We start from the raw sequence: 24,676 nt of genomic DNA on the forward strand, positions 1-24,676 counted from the left end.
ACAGCCAGACACTGTTCCTCCCCACCTCCACAGAGGACTTCAGTTTTATTCTCTGGAGTTGGTTAGACAGAGGGTCCTTATAACAAGGCACAGTGGGGCATAGACACCTTACTGAAAAGATGGTGAATGAAGTAAAGTTTACAAGCAAGTGCTGAGACCCCCAGCCCTCTTCTCTCATTTGGTTTCCAGAATGATAGAAGTCAGACTTACAGATTCCAGGAAGGGGTTTGGAAGATTTTTCTGACCAGCTGCAAAGGAAAGACCCAAAACACTGTTACTGGAATCTTTCCATGTGAATAGCTTAGCTAGCTCACTCTACAGAGAGCTTAGCATTGACATGCTTCATGCATGCTCATGGAGCTGTTAGTGCTGCCTCTGGAAATGTGAGTAATCAGTCACGGACCGCTAGTCATCTGAGAAGAGCCTCCAACATAAGAACTGAAGCTCAGAAAACAAACAGGAAAAAAAATCTGGAGGAAGCAGAGACTAACTAGGGAGATGAAAATATTAAAAATAAAAATCTCCCTTTTATTAATATTTTCAAAGAAAAAGAGAAGATAGATTATTCTTGAAACAAGAACAGGATACAATAAAAAAATGCCTAGTTAGAAAAAAAAAATCAGCCCTTGGAAATATAAAAACTATGATAGCAGAAATGAAAACTTGTGTAAATTATTTTGAAAAGAATATGAAGGAAGTCTAGAAAATAGAGAAAAAGGGTAAAGATAAGGGAAATAGGACATCAAAGATAAGAAAGTTAGGGAACCAGTTCAAAGAGGTCCAGCATTTAAGTAAGAAGAGTCCCAGAAAGAGAGAACAAGGAAAATATAAGGGGAGGAAAGAAAAAGAAAGAATCCCAGAAAAACTTCCAGAACTGAAGGACATAAGTTTGCAGGTTGAAATGGACCACTAAATCTCCAACAGATAACAAATCATTTTACTGGGAACAGAGAAGACTCTACAAACTTACAGAGAGGAGAAAAAAGTTTCATATACAGAATCTAGAATCAGAATGACTTCAAACTCATCAGCAGTAATATTAGCAGCCAGAAGACAATGAAAACCGTAAAAATTTTGAGGGAAAACATTTTCCAACTCAGAATTCTATAGCTGTACAAACTATGAATTAGTTTGAGCCCGTGTCCCCTGCATCGGCAGGCGGACTCTCAACCACTGCGCCACCAGGGAAGCCCTCAATTACTTTTGAGTATAAAGAATATTCAGACATGCATTTTATCAACACATTTACCTCACCTTTCTCAGAAAGCTGGAGGATATGCTCTATCAAAACTAAGGGGTAAACTAAGAAAGAGGAAGAGATAGAATGCAGGAAACAGGGATTCAAGTGCAAGAGAGAAAATAAGGGGTCCATCCATCTTTCGATCTATCTATATCTGGGGCATACTGGGAAAATGGTGGCTGAAGTGGGGAAGGGAGACTTTCTTTTTCCCATTGTCCTGCTGGGATACTCAACCAATAGGATGAAAAGCTAACCAGCTAGGGCTTGCCTGGTGGCACAGTGGTTGAGAGTCCGCCTGCCGATGCAGGGGACACGGGTTCGTGCCCCGGTCCGGGAAGATCCCACATGCCACGGAGCGGCTGGGCCTGTGAGCCATGGCCGCTGAGCCTGCGCATCCGGAGCCTGTGCTCCGCAACGGGAGAGGCCACAACAGTGAGAGGCCAGCGTACCGGGGGAAAAAAAAAAAAAAAAAAAGTTAACCAGCTAATGAGTGGTTGGGGGAAGTTTGGTTTCTTGCTGGACCCCAGAGGAGATACATCAGAAGCTTTGAGTTCTTTGAGTTCTTAGAACACTAGACCCTGGTGAAATTTCAGAACTTAAAAAAAAAAAAAAAAAAAAAGAGTGAACATCCTAAAAACGCCCAGACATAAAACAATCAACAACAAAAACAGGCTATCTGAAAGGAAAGAGAATTATACTGGCACTGAAGTTATCATCTGCAACTTGGAAAGCCCGAGGGCCATGGAAAAGACTCACAGCTTCCAGGGGGAAGGAATCTTGGCCAAAATATTGTTAAAGTATTAGGGTAGGAGGCAGACATTTTCAGATCTGCAAGATCCGTGAACCATTTCTCAGGAACCTATTCAAGAAGGTAGTTAAGACAAATGAAAATTAAATTTGAATGAAAACAGAGACATCTCAAGATAAAAGAAGACCAAAAGCCTATCAAGCAGTGGAGAGCAATAAATCTAGTAAAATCTATAGCAAGTAAATGGATGACGATAAACTGACTTTTAACTATGTTATAAATTAGAAAAGATCTTTGAAATAGAAGACAAGGGGAAAAATCCTTAGCGGAAAGTTGAAATTAAAATGACAGATTATTTCAACCAACCCCAGGAGATGGGATGGAGAGATGATGGTGTTGAGAGGAAAGAGGGGATGAGGATTTGGAAATAAAAAACAAAATAGGTGGAGGGTGTCACATGACTATATACTTTTGGTATGTCGATGGGGAAGTACTGGTTCAAATATAACTTGAAATCCGAAAGTAATTATTAGTAAACTTGAGATAGACAGAAAAACTGCCAAACACCAGAGAGAACAAACATGAATTAAAAGAAGAAACAACCATAAGGACACCCACTAACATAATGACTTACAGGGACAGGTAAGGGGACTGGGATTTAAGGAAGTGAAGGGAGAACTTTCATTTTTCCCTCTATGTTCTTCTTGAATTTTTGAATTCTTTTAAACAGGTAAGACACATTGATTAATTGCCTTTATAATTAAAGACAATGACGTAAGGAACTCTGAAAAGTTAACAGAGGTCAAAAATCAAGGTGATACCATCAGCAATATTGTTGGAGAACTGCTCTGCCCTGACTCTCCCTTTCTTTCCCAGCATAGTTGTTCATTTTCTACAAATGATTAATGCCTGTTGTTTGAGGAAAGGGCTAGAGAATGGTATGTAGATAACTCCTGAGGCCCCAAGGTGAAAAATGAAGAATATATGCTATAAATGAAGATGGCTATCTGTGCACTTAACGCGTTCTCATTTGTTGCAGAAGGGAGACACTCTGGCAGCCCTCCGGGAGATTCAGTGTTCTCATCGTTAGAAAATTGGAGTCTGTGATGGGACTTAGGTGACCCCAGGTTGGAAGCCACTAGAGGGATGGCTTGGTGAGATCTCTGGCCTAGGTCTTCTTAACCTAGAAGTTAGGGCACCTGGATTTTTGTTGTGTCTCTGCCATTTTTATGAGCCATCTGTCTTTGTGCGAGTCATTTAACCTCTCTGAGGCTCATTTCTCACCCTGGAAAGACAGTGCTGCTACAGAGTCAGCATTCTTTAAATGTCTGTTGAATAGATCAATGATCAAAGGAATGAATGAAGTGGCTTGTCTAAGGCCCATGGGAGCCGTACCTGAAGCCCACAGGCGTCTATGCAGCCCGATGCTCTAGCGGCTTAACACGCAGTGAAGGTGGTCTCTCCCTACTCACGCCCCGCACTCACCGGCCTCCACACTCTGCACACGTCCTGGAGGATCTGCTCCTGGTTCTTCACGGAGCACAGGACCAGTGTGCAGACCACCACATCCATGGAGTCGTCGGCCACCTGGTGCAAGTCCTCCCTGGCAGCCACCAGGAAGCGCTCAAACTGCAGGTGTCGGTTCTCAGCAATGCTCTTGATCAAGAACTTCTCAAAGTTGGGGTTGGGATCAATGCAGGTCACCCGGCATCCAGGCGGGTAGAACTTGAAGTTGGGCCCTGTGCCACAGCCCAGCTCCAGCAGGGAGAGCTTCCCGGAGGGGCCTGCGAACTCCTGTAGATTGCTGAAGAGCTCCTGCTTCTTGCTCGCCATCTGTTCGTTGTACATCACAGTAAACCTTGCCAAGAAGTAGGGGAGCGATTTTTTGCATATCCGGTTCCGCAAGCCCAGGAAGTCCAGCAGGTACGTGGGAAATGCCAGGATGCAGACGGAAAGAAAGAGAGGGTGGGTGAGGACTGCCAGGGGCAGCGTGCAGGAAAGAGAGCCATGGGGACGGGGGATGGAGGAATGGGAGCGGGGTGGGGGGTGGCGCCGCCCCCTCGGGGAATGGAACACCCTGTAAGCCCCCCAGTAGCACCGAGTCGTCAAATGAAGGACACATCAAGGGGAGTGCTGTCTCAAGTCTCAACCTCCTTGGGCTCCTACCAGAAAAGACACGGTAGGAACCGCCACGGGCAGGTGCTCCAACTCCCGCTTACTGAGCCCTTAAGTACATTTTCCACATTATCTTCTTTAATGCTTGAAAGGACTCATGAGACAGACACTCTTAATCCCCCATTTTACAGAAGGAGGAACTGAGTCTCAGAAGGTAGCTGCAAGGTCGTGTGGCTGGGAAGCGCAGCGAGTCAGAGTCCCCACCTTTCACCTGGAGCTGCCTGCTTTCCTTGGAGACTGCTGATCTCCTTCAGGGAGAGTCACTGTCACGCGGACTGAGATCAGAGAAAGTGCGTGCATAGGATGATTGGGTAGAGCATTTGGTGAGAAGAGCCCCACAGAATGTTCTGGAAGCAGAAATAGCCATTCTCTTAGAGTCTAGAAACGTCTCTGAACTAGCCTGCTCTGCCCACACCTTGGAATATCTAGATCCTTGTCCACCCTTAGCCGATTCCTGCCATAGACGAGGGCGTTTGTCCTCTACGCCAGGGCTGGATACCGCGCAGTCCACTCTTAAATCCATCTTCCACCTCCACCCGCCCCGCTCCCTTAATTAGCTCCGCCCCCCTCTCATACTTAACATCTCTCTTTGCGGCCCTTCTCCTTCTCCTCTGCCAATCTGCCTGCTCAAGTCTCTTATCCTACAATAATCCTTTCCTTGAGTTTTCTTTCCTTTCAAGCTAATTTCCCGTCTCGCTTCCTCTTACTGCCAGGCTCCGTTAGAAACTGTGTTCAGCACTCACAGTTTCCGCGTCCTTACCTCATTCAGACCTCAGCCCACTGACATTCGGCTTCTACCCCTACAGCGCCAATGAACGTGCATGCAGACAAATGGAAGGCCGTCAGAGGGAGGGGAGGGACAGGGGAGAAGGAGAGGGTGACTGTACTAGGGAGTGGTGGCCACGGAATGGAAGCCTGTATTTGAGGAGGTGCAGGACGCTGGCATCCAGGGCGCAGGTGGAGACACAATCTGTCCTCAGAGGCAGAGAGAAAAGATGGGTTCGGAGGTAAGTTCAGGTGGGGGAAAGAAGGTAAGAGAGTTCCTTTTTTTTTTACATCTTTATTGTAGTATAATTGCTTTACAATGGTGTGTTAGTTTCTGCTGTATAACAAAGTGAATCAGTGATACATATACATATGTTCCCATATCTCTTCCCTCTTGCATCTCCCTCCCTCCCACCCTCCCTATCCCACCCCTCTAGGTGGTCACGAAGCACAGAGCTGATCTCCCTGTGCTATGCGGCTACTTCCCACTAGCTATCTATTTTACGTTTGGTAGTGTATATATGTCCATGCCACTCTCTCGCTTTGTCACAGCTTACCCTTCCCCCCCCCCACATCCTCAAGTCCATTCTCTAATAGGTCTGTGTCTTTATTCCCGTATATATGGTAAGAGAGTTTTTAACCAGAGGGCTTTGATTTTCTCAGTGAAGAAGAAGGCTATGATCTATTGCTGAGAACGAGGGTGTAGGGTACAGGGTTGGCGATAGGAAGAGAGTAAAGAAACTTTGCAGCAGCAACCGGGGGACTGGGAGAAATTGCTGACCGAAGGCAGAGAGAAGCCTTTAGTAGCAAAGAGGATGCAGGTGAGCCTGGGGACTGTGAGTCAGTGGTGACACCGGATCTTGAAGATATGGTTTTCTTCACGAGGCATTGCTGTTTAGAGCAGAGAAGGTCAGCATTTAGGCTAAACAGGGCTGGGGGTCTATCCAGGTGTAGGAGACTGAAGGGTAGGGGCCAGAGAAGGAGGGGTACAAGGAGTCCAAGCTGGAAAGAAAGTGTGAAGGAGGGTAGGGGGGTTAGAAAATGGAATGATTGGGTTCAGGACTGGACGAGCTGGTGTGGCTGAAGAACCCAACGGCTGAAAGTGAGAGAGTTTTGAATGGTACCGTGGTGTGAGATCAGAGTTTGAAACTTCAGAGACGAACCAGTTTAGGGTCTAGAGAGGGGACAAGGGCAAAGACAAGAGAAAAAGGATGAACGTGAAAGTCACTGGAACTGAGGAGCTAAGGAATGATCAGGCTAAGATGCTGAGTGGGTCACGTGCCTGAGATGAGGGTGCCAGGGTGAAGAGGATCACACAGGACCAGGTGCCAGAGTCCCTGGTGAGAGTGAGGGAGTGGCCAGGGTATTAGGAGGTGACTGTGGGGCCCGCAGGGACCAGCCACAGGGGAGGGGATGGACGTGGTATAGCATGAGCCTCCTGGGACATTTTAAAAATTACAGTGATTTTGTACAATCAATATACAATGGTAAAATTTCAATCAGTATATAAAGGCTTTTTTTTTCAATAGATAGCATTCCTCTGAATGTATGTAGCCCAATGCATTGAATCACATCCCACTGATGGGCATTTATGCTGTTTCCTGTTTTTCTCTAGTATAAAATAATGGAGGTACAGACCACATGTATGTGTGCACTTTTGGTGAGAACATCTGTAGGATAAGCTCCTGGCAGTGAATGTACTTGATCAAGGACAAGTGTATTCATTTTATTTGTTTTGTTTATTGAGGTAAAGGCAAATGTCTTTAATTTTGATAGCTACTGCCAACTTGCCCTCTAACGAAGGTGCGCCAATAGATGACCCCGTGCACAAAGGACAGAACGCTCTGTTACCAGCACACTTTCCAGCACTGTTAGCAAACTAGTCTTTGATAATCTGACAGGTGCACATGGCTTTTTATTGCTATTCTGTGGCATTTCTTTAATTTGAATGGAGTATTTTTTTTCATATTCACTATTTGATTTTGTTTCTTTCTTTTCTTTTTTAATAAGTTACCTAGTAGTTCAAACTGCCAAGGTTCAAATCCGGCTTTTCTACGTACTAGCTGTGTGACCACGGGCCATTTCCTTAAATTCGTTGTGTTTCAATTTCTTCTTTTTTTTTTTTTTTTGGATGCCATATTAAATTTAGTCATTTATTTTCCAACATGATTGGCCATGTTAGACCAACTCTTAGGAAAGAAAGAAAAGGAAAGAACTTTAAAGCCAAAGGCCCTTGAGGCTATGTGTCTGATGAGAAAATGTAATCCAAGTCTCCCTAGACCATCCCTAGGGTGGTCATCATCTTTTCTAAATCCTTAGAATTTTTACTATCTATACTGTTCACATAGCACCTATCACGTATTTTATTATATTGATGATGTTGTATAATATATTTATGGATAGTTTTAAATAATCCCCTTGGTGTAGAATAGACAATGCCTGAAATGGGATGTTTCCCACAATGCTTTGCCCACTGTGGAGCTCAGTAAATGGGTAGTGGTTGATTTTAGAAGTATTAGAATCCCTGGAGTAGCAGAGTCATTTCTGACTCAGGAATTCTATGCTCATATTCTTGAAAATGTAAGTTGTACGTGGATTTTCTCAAGGACTACTCTGACCGCTGCCAATATGACAGACCCTGCAAATAGCCTTTGACTGTGTGTGCAAGCTAGTTGCCTTTGTCATGTTAACCATGTTTCCCCTATTTAATGACTGTGAAAGCAAGAATTTGTATGAAGAAACCCTTGTTTCTTTGTATAAAGACCTCACTCTTATGAAATTCTTTGTCCCAGTACACAAATGGGATAATACTGGTGTAATTCTGGCCCCCAGCTCAGAAAACATACACAAATATTGCTTCCTGGGTGATCTCTTCACAAGCAACAAGGATGAGTATGTAAGAACTCTCTTGGTATCCCCAGAGCGTTATTACGTTTTATACTGTCAGTCTTTTGTTCATTTATTCCTTCCACTGTGGACAAAGCTCTATGATGTTCCCAGGAATTTCTTTTTTTTTCTTTTCTTTCTTTTCTTTTTTAATAAGTTACCTAGTAGTTCAAACTGCCAAGGTTCAAATCCGGCTTTTCTACGTACTAGCTGTGTGACCACGGGCCATTTCCTTAAATTCGTTGTGTTTCAATTTCTTCTTAAAATGAGATAATAACATACACTATGCGAAGTGCTTAGAACAGGGCCAGGCACATGCTAGGTAAGTACTCTATAAGCATTGGCTGATAATATCCACGTCTGTTGCCCACTTTTCTGCTGCGTTGTCTTTTCCTTATGGATTTGTCTCTTCTGGAAAGCCTGTTGGCTGTCATATATGTGTTTTGGCATTTGACTTTATTTTTTTTTAATTTTTTTGCGGTACGCGGGCCTCTCACTGCTGTGGCCTCTCCCATTGCGGAGCACAGGCTCCGGACACGCAGGCTCAGCGGCCATGGCTCACGGGCCCAGCCGCTCCGCGGCATGTGGGATCTTCCCGGACCGGGGCACGAACCCGTGTCCCCTGCATCGGCAGGCGGACTCTCAACCACTGCGCCACCAGGGAAGCCCCCTTGACTTTATTTTTAAGATATTACATTCCATGAGAAAATATTACATGGCTTTTGTTATGATTGCAATCACTGGAATTCCAAGACAATGAAAACACATTATGCCTTAAATATTTTATACTTTAGGAATTTGAGGAGGTGTTTTGAGGGGTTGGACAACGAGTAATGGAGCCAGAAAGAATGTCTCCCCCACCTCTCCAGAGAGGACCAGCCACTTCCAGCTTTGAGGGCTGCAGGACCGTGGTATCTGGACAGGTTTAGTGACACCAAGCAGGGCTGCGGAACTTGGGCTGCTTGTTTGTTCACAGCTGGGTCCAGAGGTGCAGGGGAGGCCAGGCGGGCAGTGGGAGGACAAGTGATGTGCATGGCGGGGGTGTGTGTGTGTGTCTGTGTGACAGAACACTACAGAGATGGAAGCGAGCCTCTGGATTACGGAAGGACAACTGCGAAAGGCTTTGGAAATGAATTCAGCTCAAGATTATGCCCGGAATCTCCTAACAGGGTCTCTGTGAGGCCAGCAGAGGCATGGGCCGGTGGGTTTAGATGAACCAATGGACGGGGCAGTCTTGTGGGGCAGGAATTTGATCCTCGGCCTCTTGGTGTTGACACTCCTCGTGAAGCCCTCCAGAGGGCGTTTCTGTGGGCAGCCTGGCACCCAGTGGGCTCATGGCGTTGGCCTAGGAATGGAGAGACAGGAAGAGACTGGTGAGGGCTGGAGCCACCAGGAACACTTGGGGGAGGGGATGGGGAGGCGATGGGCGGATCCTGGGTGGGTCTGGAATGGGGAAATGTGGCCGGAGGCGAGGCTGCATCCTGGGCCTGAAAAGCCCACAGACCGTTTCCCCTTTGTAGTGTCCTCCCAGCTCCCTCTCCCCACGAACCTGAGGATTTCGTCTCTGGTGAAGAAGCTGTGGCCCAGGGTGGGGCAGCGACTTATTCAGGGTCACCAACATTGCCCTGCCAGAGTTCCCAGGCCAGGCTCTAGGGAAGCAATGGGGTGGCGGGGAAGGGAGGGATTCCTGGCACGGGCAGGGCATAGCCTCCAGAGGGCAGATCCAGGTTGGGGGGGGGGCAGCTGTGGAACTTGGGTGGGTTTAGGGGGTGGAGGGCTAGGGGGCTGGGGTAGGAGGTAGTGGGGAAAAGAGGATGAGCGCTGAAGGGTAAGGACTTTGGAGTGTATGAGTGTGTGTGTGTGTGTGATGTGGTATATATGTGTGTATGTGTTCATGTGAGTGATGTGGTGTGTGTGTGTGTAAGTGATATGGTGTGTATGTGTATGAATGTGTGTGGGAGTGTTTATGTATGCATATATGTATGTGTTCATGTGTGTGATGTGGTGTGTGTGTGTCTCTCTCTTTCTCTCTCCCTCTCTCTCTCACACACACACACCCTGCAGCAGACACACTGAAAGGTCTCCTTGGGCATCCCTCAGCCTCTGGCCTGAGCTGTCCCAACACCAATATGGAAGAGAGGGAGGGGAAGGGGCCTGGGTCTCCACTGTGATCCCTGAGAAGGGGCTTCTGTGCGTTAGTCCTCCTTGTCTAACTGAAATGGAAACCAGGAAGGGCATTCCATCCCCAGCCTCCTCCACTCAAGCCCCAAGGGCTTGGTCTGAAGTGACAACCTGGCCAGCTCACTGGGCGGGACTAGAGGTGGACTAAGGGTGACAACAGTCCTGTCGGCTGTCTTTTCCAAAGGCTCCTCAGGCTGCCCCTCTAGCAGAGCTAACAGCACATTTATCCCCATCTTGGGCTGGGTTTGAAACTGCTGGGAATTGTTTGGTGGTGGCTTCAGGTGGGGGAGATGACGAGAGCTGGGGACGTTTAAACAGGCAAGTGGCAGGGGTGGGGAATGGGGAGGAGTGTCTGAGGGCAAATACAAGCACGTTGCACAGACATTCGTACAAAGGCGTGCAAGCGTGTATTCACAGACACACCTATCCCCCTGCCCCCCACCCGAACATAGAAGCCCACTTGTATAAGTACATTCACAAACATGCAGACACATATGTAAACACACATGCCTAGGGTGTGCACACAGCCAAGCCCAGGGCAGGTGCGTACACACAAAAGTGTACAGACATTCACACAAAGTGTCTCAAATACACACAGGTGTCCCCTTCCTCTCCAGGGACAAATAAACTAAGTGGACAGGAACGTGATCTGGGGCGGGGGCAAGTGCAGGCCCAGAGTAACCACCACCAGAAGATGTCTCTACTGGAGTGCGGAGGAGAGGGGCGAGAGTGGGGTCATGCCCCACTTGGCCTGGTCTCTGTATGCAGAGGAGGCGTGGGGACACGTGGCCAGGGAAACCAGTTCACCCAGGCCCACCTTGGGGTCAACTTACTCAGGAGCTGAGCTCTCTCAAGGAGGAGCTGGACTTGGGACGGAGGCTGTCGGGGAACGCCTTTCTGGCTCTCAGTAGCTTGGGGAGGGGACTGGGGGCTGACTCCTGGGCTAGAGCGTTTTGACTACCCCTTCCCCCAATCTTTTACCGCTTGATCTTTCTGCTCTTGTCTCAGGAATCTGGATCTTCTTCACTCCATCCCCAAGCCTCCTCCAGGGAGCCTTCCCTGACTGAGCCCGTTGCAGATCGACTGGGACCGCTGTCTTTCACGGCTCTCTGCGTCCGCCTGCATCAAGGGGTCTGAGCCTCTACGGCCCTCCTCCCCACTCTGGACGGTACAGGCTTGGACCAAAAGCCTGGGCCTCGGAGGGGTGGACGGCGCGATGGCGGAAGCGCGGCCCCGAGAGGAGCTGGCGGGCAGAGAAAGGTGGCCGGCGGCCAGCCCCGCCCCTAAGTGTGTAAGCCTATCCGCCCGCGCCTAGAGGATAAAAGCGGCCAAGTCGCCCGGAGGTCAGCGAATTCGGCCCCCTGTCCCCCGCCGCTCGGTCCAGCCCGGCCCAGCCAGCATGTCCATCCACTTCAGCTCCCAGGTCTTCAGCTCGCGCTCCTCCGCCTTCCCGGGGCGCGGCACCCAGGTGCGCCTGAACTCGGTGCGCCCCGGCGGCTTCGGCGGCAGCAGCAGCAGCCTCTACGGCCTTGGCGCCTCGCGGCCGCGAGTGGCCGCGCGCTCATCCTACGGGGGTCCAGTGGGCGCCGGCATCCGCGAGGTCACCATCAACCAGAGCCTGCTGACCCCGCTGCAGGTGAACATCGACCCCTCCATCCAGCAGGTGGGCCAGGAGGAGCGCGAGCAGATCAAGACCCTGAACAACAAGTTCGCCTCCTTCATCGACAAGGTGAGCGGCCCGCGCTGCCCCAAGCCAGGATTCAGGCCCCAGCAGCCGCCCCGCAGCGCACGTGGGCCAGGGGCTGGGAGGGCTGCTGCCTGCTCTCTTTCTGCCGATATCTGGGACTGTACCCTCTCCATGAATCCTGTAGCTATTTTTGTCCCCCTCGGCCTCCAAGCCCTCTCTTGCAGGTAGCTACCCAAATCTCCCTGCTTTTTCCTCCGGGAATGTGTGCGTGGGTCTGTCCGGTTGCCCTGGTGAGCTGTGCCTGTGAGTCGCTGGGGTTCTTGGGCAGCTTTTGTCATCCGAGTCAGGTTGGGAGCTCCAGACGCCAAGGCCAGGACTTCTTTCTCTGGGCCCCCTTCTCTGAGAGGGGGCTGTGTGGAGTCAGAGATGGGGCAGGGTGAGATTCTCCCCTCCCGCCCCACTTATTATCTAGCAGATGCTGGAAATAAAGGGCTGGAGGGAGGCAGGCTCCTGGTCCCATCGGCCCCACCTAGCTGATCCTCCATCCTCCTTTGGGTGGTAGGAGGTGAGGTTATACTTGCCCTTGGAGAGAGCTCATCTGGGGGCACTGAGGGTCACAGGGAAGGGCCATTTAAGAGGTGTTTTTCCTCTTATGTCCCAAAGGGGTGGGGCATAGAGGTGGGGAGAGCGCACTTGTGGGGCTGGACCCAAGAACTAAGGGCTAGCCCCCTGGGCCCCTCTGGCCAGGGCCTCCTCCCTGGGCATAGAGCAGGCTTTCTCTTTCCTGCCTTTGTGTGCCTCTCTGCTTCCCTGGTGCCCCATGTCCTCCTCTCCTTCACCCTTCAGACTGTACACATCCTTCAAGTTCTGGGACAGCCTCCGCAGGAAGCCCCAGGCCCAGGTTCCCCCTGCTGAGGCTCGGCTGCAGCCCCCAGGTCCTGCTGCCTGAGTTGCTGGTTTTGAGGAGGCCTGCTTCCCACACCAGTCATTTTGGTGCTCCTTAGGGACTCATTTTACATTGGCTTGATTATAGCGTCCTGTCCTGAAGCCTTGTGGGAGAAAGAGGGAAGGGGAGAGAGGATACTGAGAGAGGAAGGGATGAGGTCCCAGCCTGAAGGGAGGGGGCCCGAGTCGGGCTCAGGACACAGACAGGAAGTGGGCAGCCCTTCAGACAGGGAGATGGAGGCCATCGCCTGTGATGCGAGGGGAAGCAGAGGAGGGAGGAGACTCTAGAGCACAGCACTGGCACATATCAGTGACCTGAGCCCTGGACACACTCTGAGACAGTTGAGACAGAGAGTCCTGGAGGAGAGGCTTGTTCAGGGTGGGCTTCCTGGAGGAGAGAGCCAAGGGCTAGGGGCCCAGGTTGGGGGAAGAGCCAGTGCGAGCGTGGATTCTGCTGGATGGCTGGAGACCCTCTCAACCGCACTGTGGGTGGCACGGTCTGCCTCTCCTGAGTTTCCTCCTCCCGCCCCTTCTAGGTGCGGTTTCTGGAGCAGCAGAACAAATTGCTGGAGACCAAGTGGGCACTGCTGCAGGAGCAGAAGTCGACCAAGAGGAGCTGCCTCCCGGGCATCTTTGAGGCCCAGACTGCTGGCCTGCGGAAGCAGCTTGAGGCCCTGCAGCTGGACGGGGGCCGCCTGGAGGTGGAGCTTCGGAACATGCAGGACGTCGTGGAAGACTTCAAGAACAAGTACTGCCCCGCAGTACGGCCTGCCGGGATCCATGCCCTGGGCCCATGTGCCCCTCTCAGCTCACCCTCTGCAAATCCTCTCTGGGTCAGGGGTCAGGGGGTACAGCTGCTCAGTACAACAACTCCCAGAAGGGAAGACCTTGATTAACACGTTCCCTGCTTCCCCTCTCTCCTATTTGTCTCTGGGGGCCGTTTCCAAGTCGCTCTGGTCCTGTCTTCTGACTTACTCCCAGTGAAATATCTCAGCCCAGCCCTGATCTGCACTGCTCCCTTCAGAAGCCTTACCAAGGCCCAGGAAAGGGCAGGGCAAGAGATGATGTGCTTCAGAACTTGCATGGCCCTCAGATTATTCTAGAACAACTCTGTTTTGTTCCCATGAGGAATTAGAGTCCAGAAAGTTTCAGGGGCTTGTTCAAAATCGCATAGTAGGTCATTGGGAGAGCTGGGGCTTGTTTTCGGGCCCCTGACTCCCAGGAGGAGACCTGGAACCAAGCTGGGAAGGAAAGAAGCAGAGAGCATGATCATCGTGAGCGATGGAAGGGGCTGCGGAGGCTGCGGGTGGGTGCGGCCAGGGCAGGAACCAGAAAGGAGGCTGTGAGGAGGGGCAGGGAGTGGGAGGCTGGAGGCCGGGAAGGCTGGGTCTTGAGGACAGGCCTTTGAGGTGCCTGCTGAACTCTGTTCACATTGAATAGAAACCAAAGCCAGAGGCTGGGCCGGGCATCCCTGCCCAGTGGGCACTCGGGGTAATGAGTGAGTTCTGTGCTCTGCCTGGGGGCGGGTGTATGACTAAGCCGGAGCAGGGACACTGCCTTTGACTGGACGTAGAACAAACAAAGGCCTCTGCAGGGAGTGTCTCTCCATTCCCATCCCCCATCCCCACCCCCAACTTTCCTAGGGCAACAGTCAACAGGATGAATCCCACAGCAGGTGGAAGGCAGGTGGAAGCAGACGGGTGCAGGACAGGGAAGGCCTGGGACAGCCCGCGAGCCCCTGCTGTCAGGTGTGCATGTGTGCACACGTACTCCCCCAGCCCAGAACCCACAGGGCACTTCCCTGGGGAGCCAGGCTGAGCTCCAGGCTGGGGCTGAAGGAGGAACCGGAAGGGGTCCTGAGTGCAGCTGCCCGGGGAGCTTCTATCTGTACATCCTCTGGGCCCAGTGGCGCAGCAGGGGTGGAGAGACGGCCTCGCAGATATTTTCCTAACTATTCTAGAGGCCCTGGGGGAGTGGGACGTTGGGGGTCTGGGCTCCTGGAGGGCCTCTGCCTGCCTGAGTATCCTGCTCCCCACTAAAGTTGCCCCACATTGTTCCTGCTGTTCTCCAGAAGCTCGTGGACACTGCTGGCTTTCTGTTTCTGACACCTATTTTTTTTTTGCGGTACGCGGGCCTCTCACTGCCGTGGCCTCTCCCGTTGCGGAGCACAGGCTCTGGACGCGCAGGCTCAGCGGCCATGGCTCACGGGCCCAGCCGCTCCGCGGCATGTGGGATCTTCCCGGACCGGGGCACGAACCCACGTCCCCTGCATTGGCAGGCGGACTCTCAACCACTGCGCCACCAGGGAAGCCCTCTGACACCTATTTTGAATCCTCAAGTAAATACTGGGTCAGGCCCACCTGCCCTCTTGCTCTGTGCCCTGCTTTGCCGGCATCCTCCTACGGGCAGGGGGCTGGCTCCTTGGGAGAAAGAGGATGGAGGGGGGTACTCTGGGAGTAGCGATGGGGGCTTGTCACCTAGTTGGGGGCTGGTTCTTCCTCCTTCCTGAGTCCACAAGGTTCCTCCTCTTCGGGCCCCTTCTTCACCCTCAGCAGGTGGGGTTAAGCAGGTTAAGGTGTGAGCTCAGGCGTCAGATGGCCAGGCTTCAAGTCCGGGCTTTGCCACTTAGCGGCTTGGTGACTGGACAGAGTACTCAGCCTCTCTGTGCCTCTGTTCCTTTCCCTGAGAATCATAGCACCATTGTTACAGGATTGTTGTAGGGATTAACTGAGAGAATGCATGGGAAGCACATAACAGGGCAGGCCCCGTACAGAGTGGTCCAGAAGCAAGGCTGCTATTCGTCTTCTCACTCCCAGTATATGCAGCCTTTGTCCTTTGATCCACGTATGTTCCCTGCTCCCTCACCCCCACGCCTGCCAAGACTCAAAGCCCTAGGAACAGCTGTATGGAAGAGTCAGGGACATTTTGTTTCGTAGCTGACACCTGTGTTTTCAGGTGTGTCATTAAGGAGGGGTAAAGGAGATGCACGGCAGACTTTCACACCTGGATTTGGGGGGATGGAGGCAGAGCTGCAGCAACACCGTGCTCCCCTCCTTTACTGCAGGTATGAAGACGAAATTAACCGTCACACGGCTGCTGAGAATGAGTTTGTAGTGCTGAAGAAGGTGAGGGGGTCAGACAGGTAGGGTGGGTGGCATTGTAGGAAGCACAGGGGACAGGGGACCACATGCCTCTCACCTGAGCAGCCAGTAGGGACCTGTGGTCAGGGTCTGGCTGGGTCTATAAGAAGAGAGCGATGGGCTTGGAGAAGGTGAGATATGGAAGCTGGCCATTTATAAGCCTGCTTCGTGTACGTATGTGCACACATGTGTCTGCATGTCTGTGTGTGTGTATTTGTGTGTAGGTGTGTCTGGCGAGTCACTACACTTGTTTCTGGGCTTTTGGAGGGGTTAGAATTTTGACTACAGGATGGAGGTTAGAAGGGACGATTTCAACCCCAAATAAGGAAGTGCTCTATCAGTCAGAACATTGAATTACAGATGAGGGTGGCACATGGCATGCCTGAAATATTTGCTGAATGAATGGGATGGGGTGCCTTGAGGCAAAGTGAACTCCCTGTCCCTGGAGGTGTGCAAGTAAGGTCAGAAGGCCTTAGGAATATCTTAGAGGGGATTGACTTAATCTGATTCAAAACACACTCACTCACTGTTCCAGGCGCATCCACAGAAGTGTAACCTGCCCTGGAGTGCTGGGCCCTTGGAGATTCAGGGATGAGTGGAAGGGAGCCCTTTCCACAGGAGCTTAACCACAGCAAAGGATGGCTCTCAGGGGACCAGACTTGCAGTGTTATCTGTTGCCCCCCTGCCTCATATCACCCATGCTGCTAGCTACATATTTAGGCTAGGGATTTGCCATCCCTGGGAGCGCTGTCCTGGAGTCTGAATGATTTCATGCTCTCCCGTTGACTGATGAGAAGCTGGGGCCCATAAAGTTGAGGTGATTTGCTCAAGGTCACGTAGCTAGTAGGTGGCAGAGCCGGGGGTGTGTCTAAACCACTAAGGCCTTTAGGAACTGGTAAAGAGCTAGGTTTGGGGCTCCAGGCTGCTGTGGGCTATCAGCGCTGCGTAGGCACCTCCAGTCCTGGGGGTGCGTGGAGACGATGTTCTCCTCGAGCCTGGATGGGTCCAGTGGAGGGAACTTCCCACCGTGGGCGTGTCAGGCAGCCTGGAGGAGCTGTATGTTTCTTGGTAGGGGAGCGGTGATTGGTCCTGGGGGTTGGACAGTACTGGCTTGCTCCCACGCCTGCTAAGTGTTTCGTGAACTGAGGACATGGTGTCCCTCTACCCCTTCTCACCACCACCTCTCCCAGGATGTGGATGTCGCCTACATGAACAAGGTGGAGTTGGAGGCTAAGGTGGACACCCTGAAGGATGAGATCAACTTCCTCAGGACCCTCTATGAGGAGGTGAGGACCTCAGGGGTGGGAGATATGCCACAACCTGCATGTCCTAGCCAGGGGGCTATCTGGTCCACCCCCTGCCTCTGGGTCAGCTGGGGTGTGTGTTGGGTGCATGTAGGGGAGTTGACCCCTGAATAAAGACCCCTGCTTGTTATTCTTTCTGGATTCAGGAATCCAGGGTGGGTGAGGAGCTCAGTAGGAGCTGGGGCAGCACACCAGGGTGGAGTCAGTCAAAACTGGCCTTCCAGAGATGTGGGATGGTCATTTGTCAGGAAGGGGGATTGGGAGGGGCTGGAAGAAACCAGGAGGATGTTGAGGGATCCGGGCCGTGACAGGGTTCACAGGTGGACTGGGTGGGCTGGCAGGGGAGCCTGAGTCAGGAGAGACTGGAGTGCCTGAGGGTTTATACCCACCACTCAGCCACCCTCTCTGCCTGCCCCTCCCATCTCCCCTCCTGCTCAGCTTGCCCTGCCCTGGGCTTCTGGTTCCTTTCCCTCAAGGGGATTTAAAAACCTCTTCATCCCATCTGTGTGAGTCTCTGGCCTTAGGCAGAAGATAGGGTGGTTGATCATCTGGCTAGTCTGGGACATAGGAAAACGTGAGGCAAGTTACAGACCGGTTCTCATTTCCCTTCAGTCTGGTCTTTACCTGAACATCCAGCCTCCATTAGCGTCTCCGAGAGAATTTCCACGTATGTTAATTTCAGGGGCTGGATCCTTGAGGCTGACTTTGGGTACTTCTGGCCTCAGTGTGGGCCTTCATATGTCTATCACATGTTATATATATGTGTGTGTGTGTATGTCTATACATGTATATATAATTATTTTCCTCTCATTATGAAATACATACTCATTGCAGAAAATCTAGAAAATTAAGTAAAGCATAAATTGAAAACAAGTTTCCTACACCTACTCTTATCATCTTGATACCTACCTTTTCAGACTTCTTCTCTGCATATACACACATAGAGATATAGAAATACATATATTTAATAAAATAGAATCATACCTTTTTTCATGTAACAGTATACCACAGATATAGTTCCCTGTCCGTAAATATGGCTGTATCAGCGGTGTTAAAGGCTGCAGAGTGTGCGTAATACATGACTTATTCTACCCACCCCCTAGTGATTCCCTTCACAACAGAGCTCAACTCCAGTAGCACCTCGCAGCACCTCACCACACTCTGTCACTTGTTTGTGATCCTGCCAGACTCTTGATTTCAGAAGGTGCTAATGGGCTTTTCTGGGAGCCAGGGCTGATGGAGCTGTTTAGTGGGTGCTGGGTCTGTGCCCCCTGGCTACCTGGTGACTCAATCCCACTCTGGCCTCTTCTCCCTTTTTCTTTCCCTAGTGTGCGGGGAATCCCAGGATGGGCATGGGGACAGGGATGGGTCATGCCCCAAGTCCTGATGTTCTGTCTGGTCCCTACAGGAGTTGAAAGAGCTGCAGTCCAAGGTCTCAGACACGTCTGTGGTCCTGTCCATGGACAACAGCCGCTCCCTGGACCTGGACGGCATCATCGCCGAGGTCAAGGCCCAGTATGAGGAGATCGCCAACCGCAGCCGGGCTGAGGCTGAGGCCTGGTACCAGACCAAGGTGTGTGGCCGCTGGAGGCATATTTTCTCTTCCTGGCAGAGTCCTCCGTGGCGGCTTCCCTTACTCCTCACCCTGTCTCAAGCCTTTGGGGCCTGGGTCCCACTGTGCTGACAGGCACCAGGGATTAAACCTGTGGTGGTCTCCAGTGTCCTGGGAATGAGAGGAGGAGAAGGCTAGGTCCTTGCCCAGGGCAAGATTCCAGCCTGATGTGGGGGGAGAGGGCAGAGGAAATGGACATGGATTAATAATTATTATAGCTAAATCTGGCAAGTAAGCACCATGCTAGGCAAAGTTTCAAAGGTTTTATCTGTATTGACTCATATAGCTCACAGAACAGCCCTGTTAGGTAGGCACTAGTGTTATCCCCCTTTTACAGATGAAGAAACTGAGGCATGGAGAGGTTAAGCGATTTGTCTAGCTCTGCACAGCTAGCAGATAGAAGAGCAGGAACCAGATCCCGGGTCCAAGGGCTCCAGAGCAGGTTTAATCGTTATATGCACTGGGTGTGGGCAGGGCAGCTGACAGTGCAGTGCCGAGGGAATGGGTGGGGAGGGGGTATGCGGGGGAAACCAGTGATCTGGGGGAGGGAGCCTGAGGGTTTAAAAGCAGCATAGAGCAATGTCTCTTCAGAGACAGGGAGTCATCCATGGTGTATGTGAGGACACATGTACGCCAATAAGGACTTACTGTGTGACACTGGGCCAGTGCCTTCTGTTCTCTGGGACTTATTCACCTCGTCTGTAAAATGGGTGGTGCTGACAAAGGGGTTAATAGGTGAGGATCTCAGACTTCCAGTGATTCTCCAGTGTTAGGACATAATGGGAATGGGCAGAGCCCCGAGATCAGTGGAATGGGCCTGGTGGGCCATTCTTGTCCGCCCACCCCCCGCCCCGTCCTGGCTGGGAGGAAACTGAACCCCTCCCCCACCCCACTGTCCGGGAGTCTGGCCTCCTGGTATTGGGCAAAGTTTGCTGGGAGTCAGACTGTCCCTCCCTGGGAAGACAAGCTGGGAGGGCTTGTCACTCAGAACCTGGGGCCTTCCTTGGGTCGGGAGAAGACAAGTCACCTGTAATCACGGTCCACCCTTGCCATACTCTCCTGTGTGGTCCCTCCAGTTTGAGACCCTCCAGGCCCAGGCTGGGAAGCATGGGGACGACCTCCGGCGTAGCCGGAATGAGATCGCGGAGCTGAACCGGGCCGTCCAGAGGCTGCAGGCTGAGATCGACAGCAACAAGAACCAGGTGGGCGCCAGCCCTCCTCCTTGGGGCATGTGAAGGGCAGCCAGCTGGGACCCTGCCCAGGATGAGCAGCAGGAGGCTGGGGGTGAGGGGGTCACCCCTGCTGCTCTGGGGACCAGGCTGGTGCGGCTCAAGTCTCTCGGGCCCACCTGCGAGCTCTCTAGGACGAAATGTTCTTGGCCAGGTCCTGCTTGACCGAAGGGAGAACAGGAGTCCTAGCTGGGCATGGAGCTTGTGGAAAGAGCCTCGAGCTGGCTGGCTAGACTAGAACCACCATTTGTTACCACATTGGTACTGAGCCCTCTCCTTGCACCTAGCTCTGGGTGCGATGTGTGCCTGGGGGCAGGGGGGAAGGGGGTGGCGGGCCGGAGGTCAGCAGAGTCCCTCACTATGGCTCCCAAGGCCCCGCCCCACCTGCTGACCTCACTCCTCACCACTGCCTCTCCGGCTGTGCTCTTGCTGCTTCCTGGAGCTTATATTTGCCAAGCATCTTCATGCTTCAGGGCCCTTGCACTTGGTGTTCCCTCTACCTGGAATGTGGTTCTCCCAGCTCTGCACATGGCTGCCCCTTTCTCGCCCCTGGGGTTTAGGACAAAAGACCTCTTCTCAGAGATGGCCAGCCACTCTCTCAGCAGTCTGTGTGAGGTTCCTGAAACACCTATCACTCTCTGAAATTTTCTGTCTTATTAATTTAGTATTGACTTATTAGGTAAGTCTTATTAAGTATAAATAAGTATTGTCCCCTACCTCCACTGGGATATTAAAAATGCCTTAAGAGCAGGGGACCCCGTCTGTCTGGTTCACTGTTCCTCCCTTCCCAGCACCTGACACATAGTCAGGGCACAGGTCTCAGATGACAGACTGATGGGAGGAGGTGCTGTGAAGCTGGGGTGGGGGGTATTGATGAGGAAGGGTCCCCCAAGCCCTGACCAAGGCATGGGGGTGCTCGAGGCAGCTAAGCCTGGGCAGGTGTCTGCAGTGGGGAGGGAGGGAAGCTGATGCGTGGTGGCTACTTTCCAGATGAGCCGGGGGATGGGATGTGGGGGTGATCTACCCAGAAATGTCCTCCCCTTGGAGCCCTGCAGGCCTTTTTACATGAGGGTGAGGGTGGAAGCTGCCTCCCGGCACAGATTCAGGGCTGTGAGTCACCGGTGCGGCAAGCCAGCGTCCAGCCCTGGAGGGGAGGCACAGAATAATGAATGGCGGTTTCCCAAACGCCGCAGCTTCTGCCACATCCGGTTCTCCTCTTACCCAACAGGGCAGAGCCAGACCCCGGAGCTGGGGTGTCTATCACCGTCGGGGGGCTCAGAGGCAGTGGCATGGCCTTGCCAAGGGGGCACCAGTGTGACAGGGAGGGGCACTGACCAGTGGATGGGGGCAGAGGGCATCAGCCAGCCTCCTGGGCAGGACTGGGGGTGTTGTGCAGAGAGGAAGAGTGCATGCTCGGAGGGGAGAGGGTCTGAGGGCAGAGCGCGTTTGTGAGAGGGAAGGAAGACCACTGCGCGAGGGGATGGGGATGGTGGCTCTCGGAGCTGAACGAGAAGTGGCTCAGGACTAAATAGGCCCGGCTAGTGAGGGACGGGCCACGAGAGAGGGAACACTAAGGCCAGGCAGGAAGTGGCAGCTGATGGTCACGCCCGTCCTGAATCACGCCACCCCTGCCCAAACCTGGGGTCCGTTGACTCGGAGTCTAGGGGTGCCAAGCAGCGTCTCTGTACTCCAAGTCTCCCTGTTCTGGGCCTGTTCCAAACTGGTTCCTGTTTTGACAGTGTTTTTGGTTCTGGTCAGCTGCCTGAAATTTGAGGACTAAACTAGAATCCCATAGCCTTGGAACTCCTCTAGCTAGGGGTCAGGTGTGTGGGCATTTGTAAATCATAATAGCATTTACTCATAATAGTGATCATAATAGCATTTATTAAATGCTTACTGTATACCAGACACTGTGCCAAAGACTTTTGTATGATTTCGTTACTTGCAATAGCTCTCTATACATACTGTGATGACTGCTAGTTTAGAAAAGGGGAGACTTTTGGCTTAGAAGGGTTGATTCATCCAAGATCACATGGCTTGTAAGTGGCAAAGCCAGAAGTGGAAGGTATGCACTGGGTATCAAAACCCATGTTTGAAACCCTTGGGATTCCCTGGTGCTTGGGAGAGGAGGCAGGTGCCAGTGAAGCCACCGTAAGCAAGGTGCCCAGATGCTCACTGCAGCATGGGGAAGCAGGAAGGCAGTGGCTGGTGAGGCCTGCCCCCCCAGCTCAAAGCCCCACTACCCCCCACAGCGTGCCAAGTTGGAGGCTGCCATCTCCGAGGCCGAGGAGAGTGGGAAGCAGGCTGTCAAGGATGCACGGGCCAAGCTGGTGGACCTGGAGGAGGCCCTGCAGAAGGCCAAGCAGGACATGGCCCGGCAGCTCCGGGAGTACCAGGAGCTCATGAGCACCAAACTGGCCCTGGACATCGAGATCGCCACCTACCGCAAGCTGCTGGAGGGCGAGGAGAGCAGGTGAAGACAAAGAATCTGGAAAGGGGATCCTTTGGGGCTCAGTGAGGCCTGGGGCTTGACGTTCATCCATTTGCAAGCATTTCCTGTGCACCCTCTTCTGCAGGGCACTGGGTGTGGGAAGTGCAGGGAGGGTACAGATGATGATTGCTTCTTTGCCCTTGATGAGATGACTTTCGAGAGGGAAAGACCAGATGCTGTAAGCTCAGTGAGAAATTTGAAGTAATAACAGCGCTTTTGCGCGTGCGCGCGCGCGTGTGTGTGTGTGTGTGTGTGTGTGTGTGTGTGTCTATTAGCAAGCTTATCTTATTTGATCCTCAGAACACATCAGGTAAGCAAGACAGGTATTATTGACCCCTTAGTGTACAGAGGGGAAATTGTGGTTAGTTTTATTAATTGAGGGGACAGGGCCAGTGTGCGGTCAAGCTCTGTTGATTCCTGGTCCAGGCATCTTCCATGGTGACAGGCTGCTTCTCACCACATAATTGAGGGCTAAGTCACGTGGTATTGACTGAGCGTGGTAAGGAGGTAAATTTCCCCTGTCTCCAGAAGTATTTGCATACTCACCTGCAGCCTGAGATGAAGCTGAGTTGGGTTAGTCTTACAGGGAATTCTTCACAAAAAACTCCACATCTATGTCCATGAAGTTGGGTCTTCATTAGTACCTTGATGGCTTGATTGACTCATTCAGTCAACAGACAAGTGGCCTGGAAGCTTTCTAGTGTCCCCATCTCTTGCCCTTGACCTTTGCCCTGCCCCCTGCCAGGATTTGGGGCTGCAGCTGGGCTTCCCTCACTCCCTCCACTAAATTGAGGCCTCTCCTCCTCCCTGCAGAGTAAACTCATTCCCAAGGCCAAGGGCTCAGTGACAGTGAGACTGTGAGTCACAAAGCAAACACCGGCTGTCTCGGATAGATTTTTAATTTCCAGTGTAAGACCTGTTTCAGCCCCACAGCCTGCTTAAAACAACCCCCTCTCCTCCTTCCCCCCTCAGTCCTGGCTGGAGCTGAGTTCACTCAGTCAACGATTCACTAATTATTTCAACACATATTAAATAATTACCGTGTGCCAGACCTCATGCTAAGGACTGGAGATGCAGGAATCAATACAGCCTTCTTTGAGGATTTTATGGTTAAGAGAGGCAGTCATCTATATAAACAACGAGGACAGCTACCATTTACAGACTCCCGTGTGCCCAGGGCTTTAGGTAACTTATGTTATTTAGCCCTCACAAACCACACTGTGAGGTTGGTACTGAGTTAGGCCCCATTATAGGTGAGGAACTGGAGACTCTGAGACATTCCCAAGGTCATGTAGCCAGCAGGCAGGAGGGCCAAAGTGAAAAGGCTGAATGTGCGGGGACAGAGGAAGCAACCTCAGTTCTGCTCGGGGCCTAGACGGAGGGGTGCGGGAGTGCTTCCTCCAGTGCTGAGGAGAGAGCAGCCCTCACAGGTGTCTCCTCTGCCCCAGGATGACCGGAGCTGGAGTGGGAGCCGTGAACATCTGTAAGTCCTTGGCTGCGGGCCCATCGCCTATGCCGTCCAGACTAGGCTGGGTCTATTGGATGGCACATCGGCCTGAAGGCCTGGCCTTCTGGAGGCTGGGAGCCTCCTTCCCTCCAATAGCTTTCAGCAGGGGCCTGCAGCTCCCATCCAGAGAGGCTCAACAGCCCAGGAAAGCCATGCACGAGGACAGGGTGGGTGGGGCCAGTGTGGAGCAGCCCTCACCTCTGTCTGAGGCTCCTTCTGGTTTGGCCCCTGGCTGTTGGGGGGAAGGGAGGTGGGTGGGAGGAGGGAGACGGGCAGCTATGGCAGGAGGGCGGGGGCGTCGGGTAGTGGGCCTCACGCCGATGGAGACCTCCTCCCTTCTCTCTCAGCTGTGGTCGGTTCCACGGGCGGTGCTGGCAGCCAGCTGACCTTCGGGGGAACCATGGGCAGCGATGCCCTGAGATTCTCCAGTGGTGGAGGGCCTGGGGCCCCCAAGGCCTATTCCATTAGGACCACATTTGCCCCCGGCAGGTGCACCCGCAACTGAGCCTCTGGTGTGGGGAGACACATACCCTCTCCTCCCATCGTCACAAGAGGACCTCCATCCCTGGTCCCATCCCTGGTCCCAAGACTGCAAGGCAGTCTGAAAAATGATGTCAGAATAGCTTCCAATAAAGCAGCTGCTTTCTGAGGCTTGGGTGAGCCCATGCCCAGCACCTGGTATCCTGTCTTCATTAGGCTGGGCGGGGAAGGCGGTGGGGAGGGGAGGGCTTGAGAGACCGCAGGGTCTGCCCTGATAACTGGGACA

The 24,676-nt window shown here is 52.3% G+C and overlaps 1 protein-coding gene and 1 pseudogene across 1 annotated transcript; one reads left to right on the forward strand and one right to left on the reverse strand.

The window, feature by feature from the left end:
• Window positions 1-1,514: 1,514 nt before the first annotated feature.
• LOC137201939 (thiol S-methyltransferase TMT1A pseudogene) lies at window positions 1,515-3,989 on the reverse strand (annotated as a pseudogene).
• Window positions 3,990-4,720: 731 nt separating this feature from the next.
• KRT7 (keratin 7) lies at window positions 4,721-24,584 on the forward strand. Its single transcript, XM_067696641.1, has 10 exons — window positions 4,721-5,170; window positions 11,004-11,724; window positions 13,164-13,375; window positions 15,692-15,752; window positions 16,958-17,053; window positions 18,480-18,644; window positions 19,760-19,885; window positions 22,165-22,385; window positions 23,852-23,886; window positions 24,258-24,584. Exons 2-10 carry the CDS (start codon window positions 11,395-11,397, stop codon window positions 24,413-24,415), a joined length of 1,404 nt encoding a protein of 467 aa, XP_067552742.1. The 5' UTR covers window positions 4,721-5,170; window positions 11,004-11,394; the 3' UTR covers window positions 24,416-24,584.
• Window positions 24,585-24,676: the final 92 nt, after the last annotated feature.

The sequence above is a fragment of the Pseudorca crassidens genome, chromosome 11, assembly GCF_039906515.1.
Source record: "Pseudorca crassidens isolate mPseCra1 chromosome 11, mPseCra1.hap1, whole genome shotgun sequence".
In the NCBI taxonomy this organism is placed as follows: domain Eukaryota; kingdom Metazoa; phylum Chordata; class Mammalia; order Artiodactyla; family Delphinidae; genus Pseudorca; species Pseudorca crassidens.

Bases quoted from the DNA above. Each gene is read 5' to 3' on its own strand.
- KRT7 (XM_067696641.1), top strand. From the start codon at position 11,395: ATGTCCATCCACTTCAGCTCCCAGGTCTTCAGCTCGCGCTCCTCCGCC. The intron at 19,886-22,164 runs GTGGGCGCCAGC...TACCCCCCACAG, and splicing joins TCGACAGCAACAAGAACCAG to CGTGCCAAGTTGGAGGCTGC. The intron at 23,887-24,257 runs GTAAGTCCTTGG...CTTCTCTCTCAG, and splicing joins AGTGGGAGCCGTGAACATCT to CTGTGGTCGGTTCCACGGGC.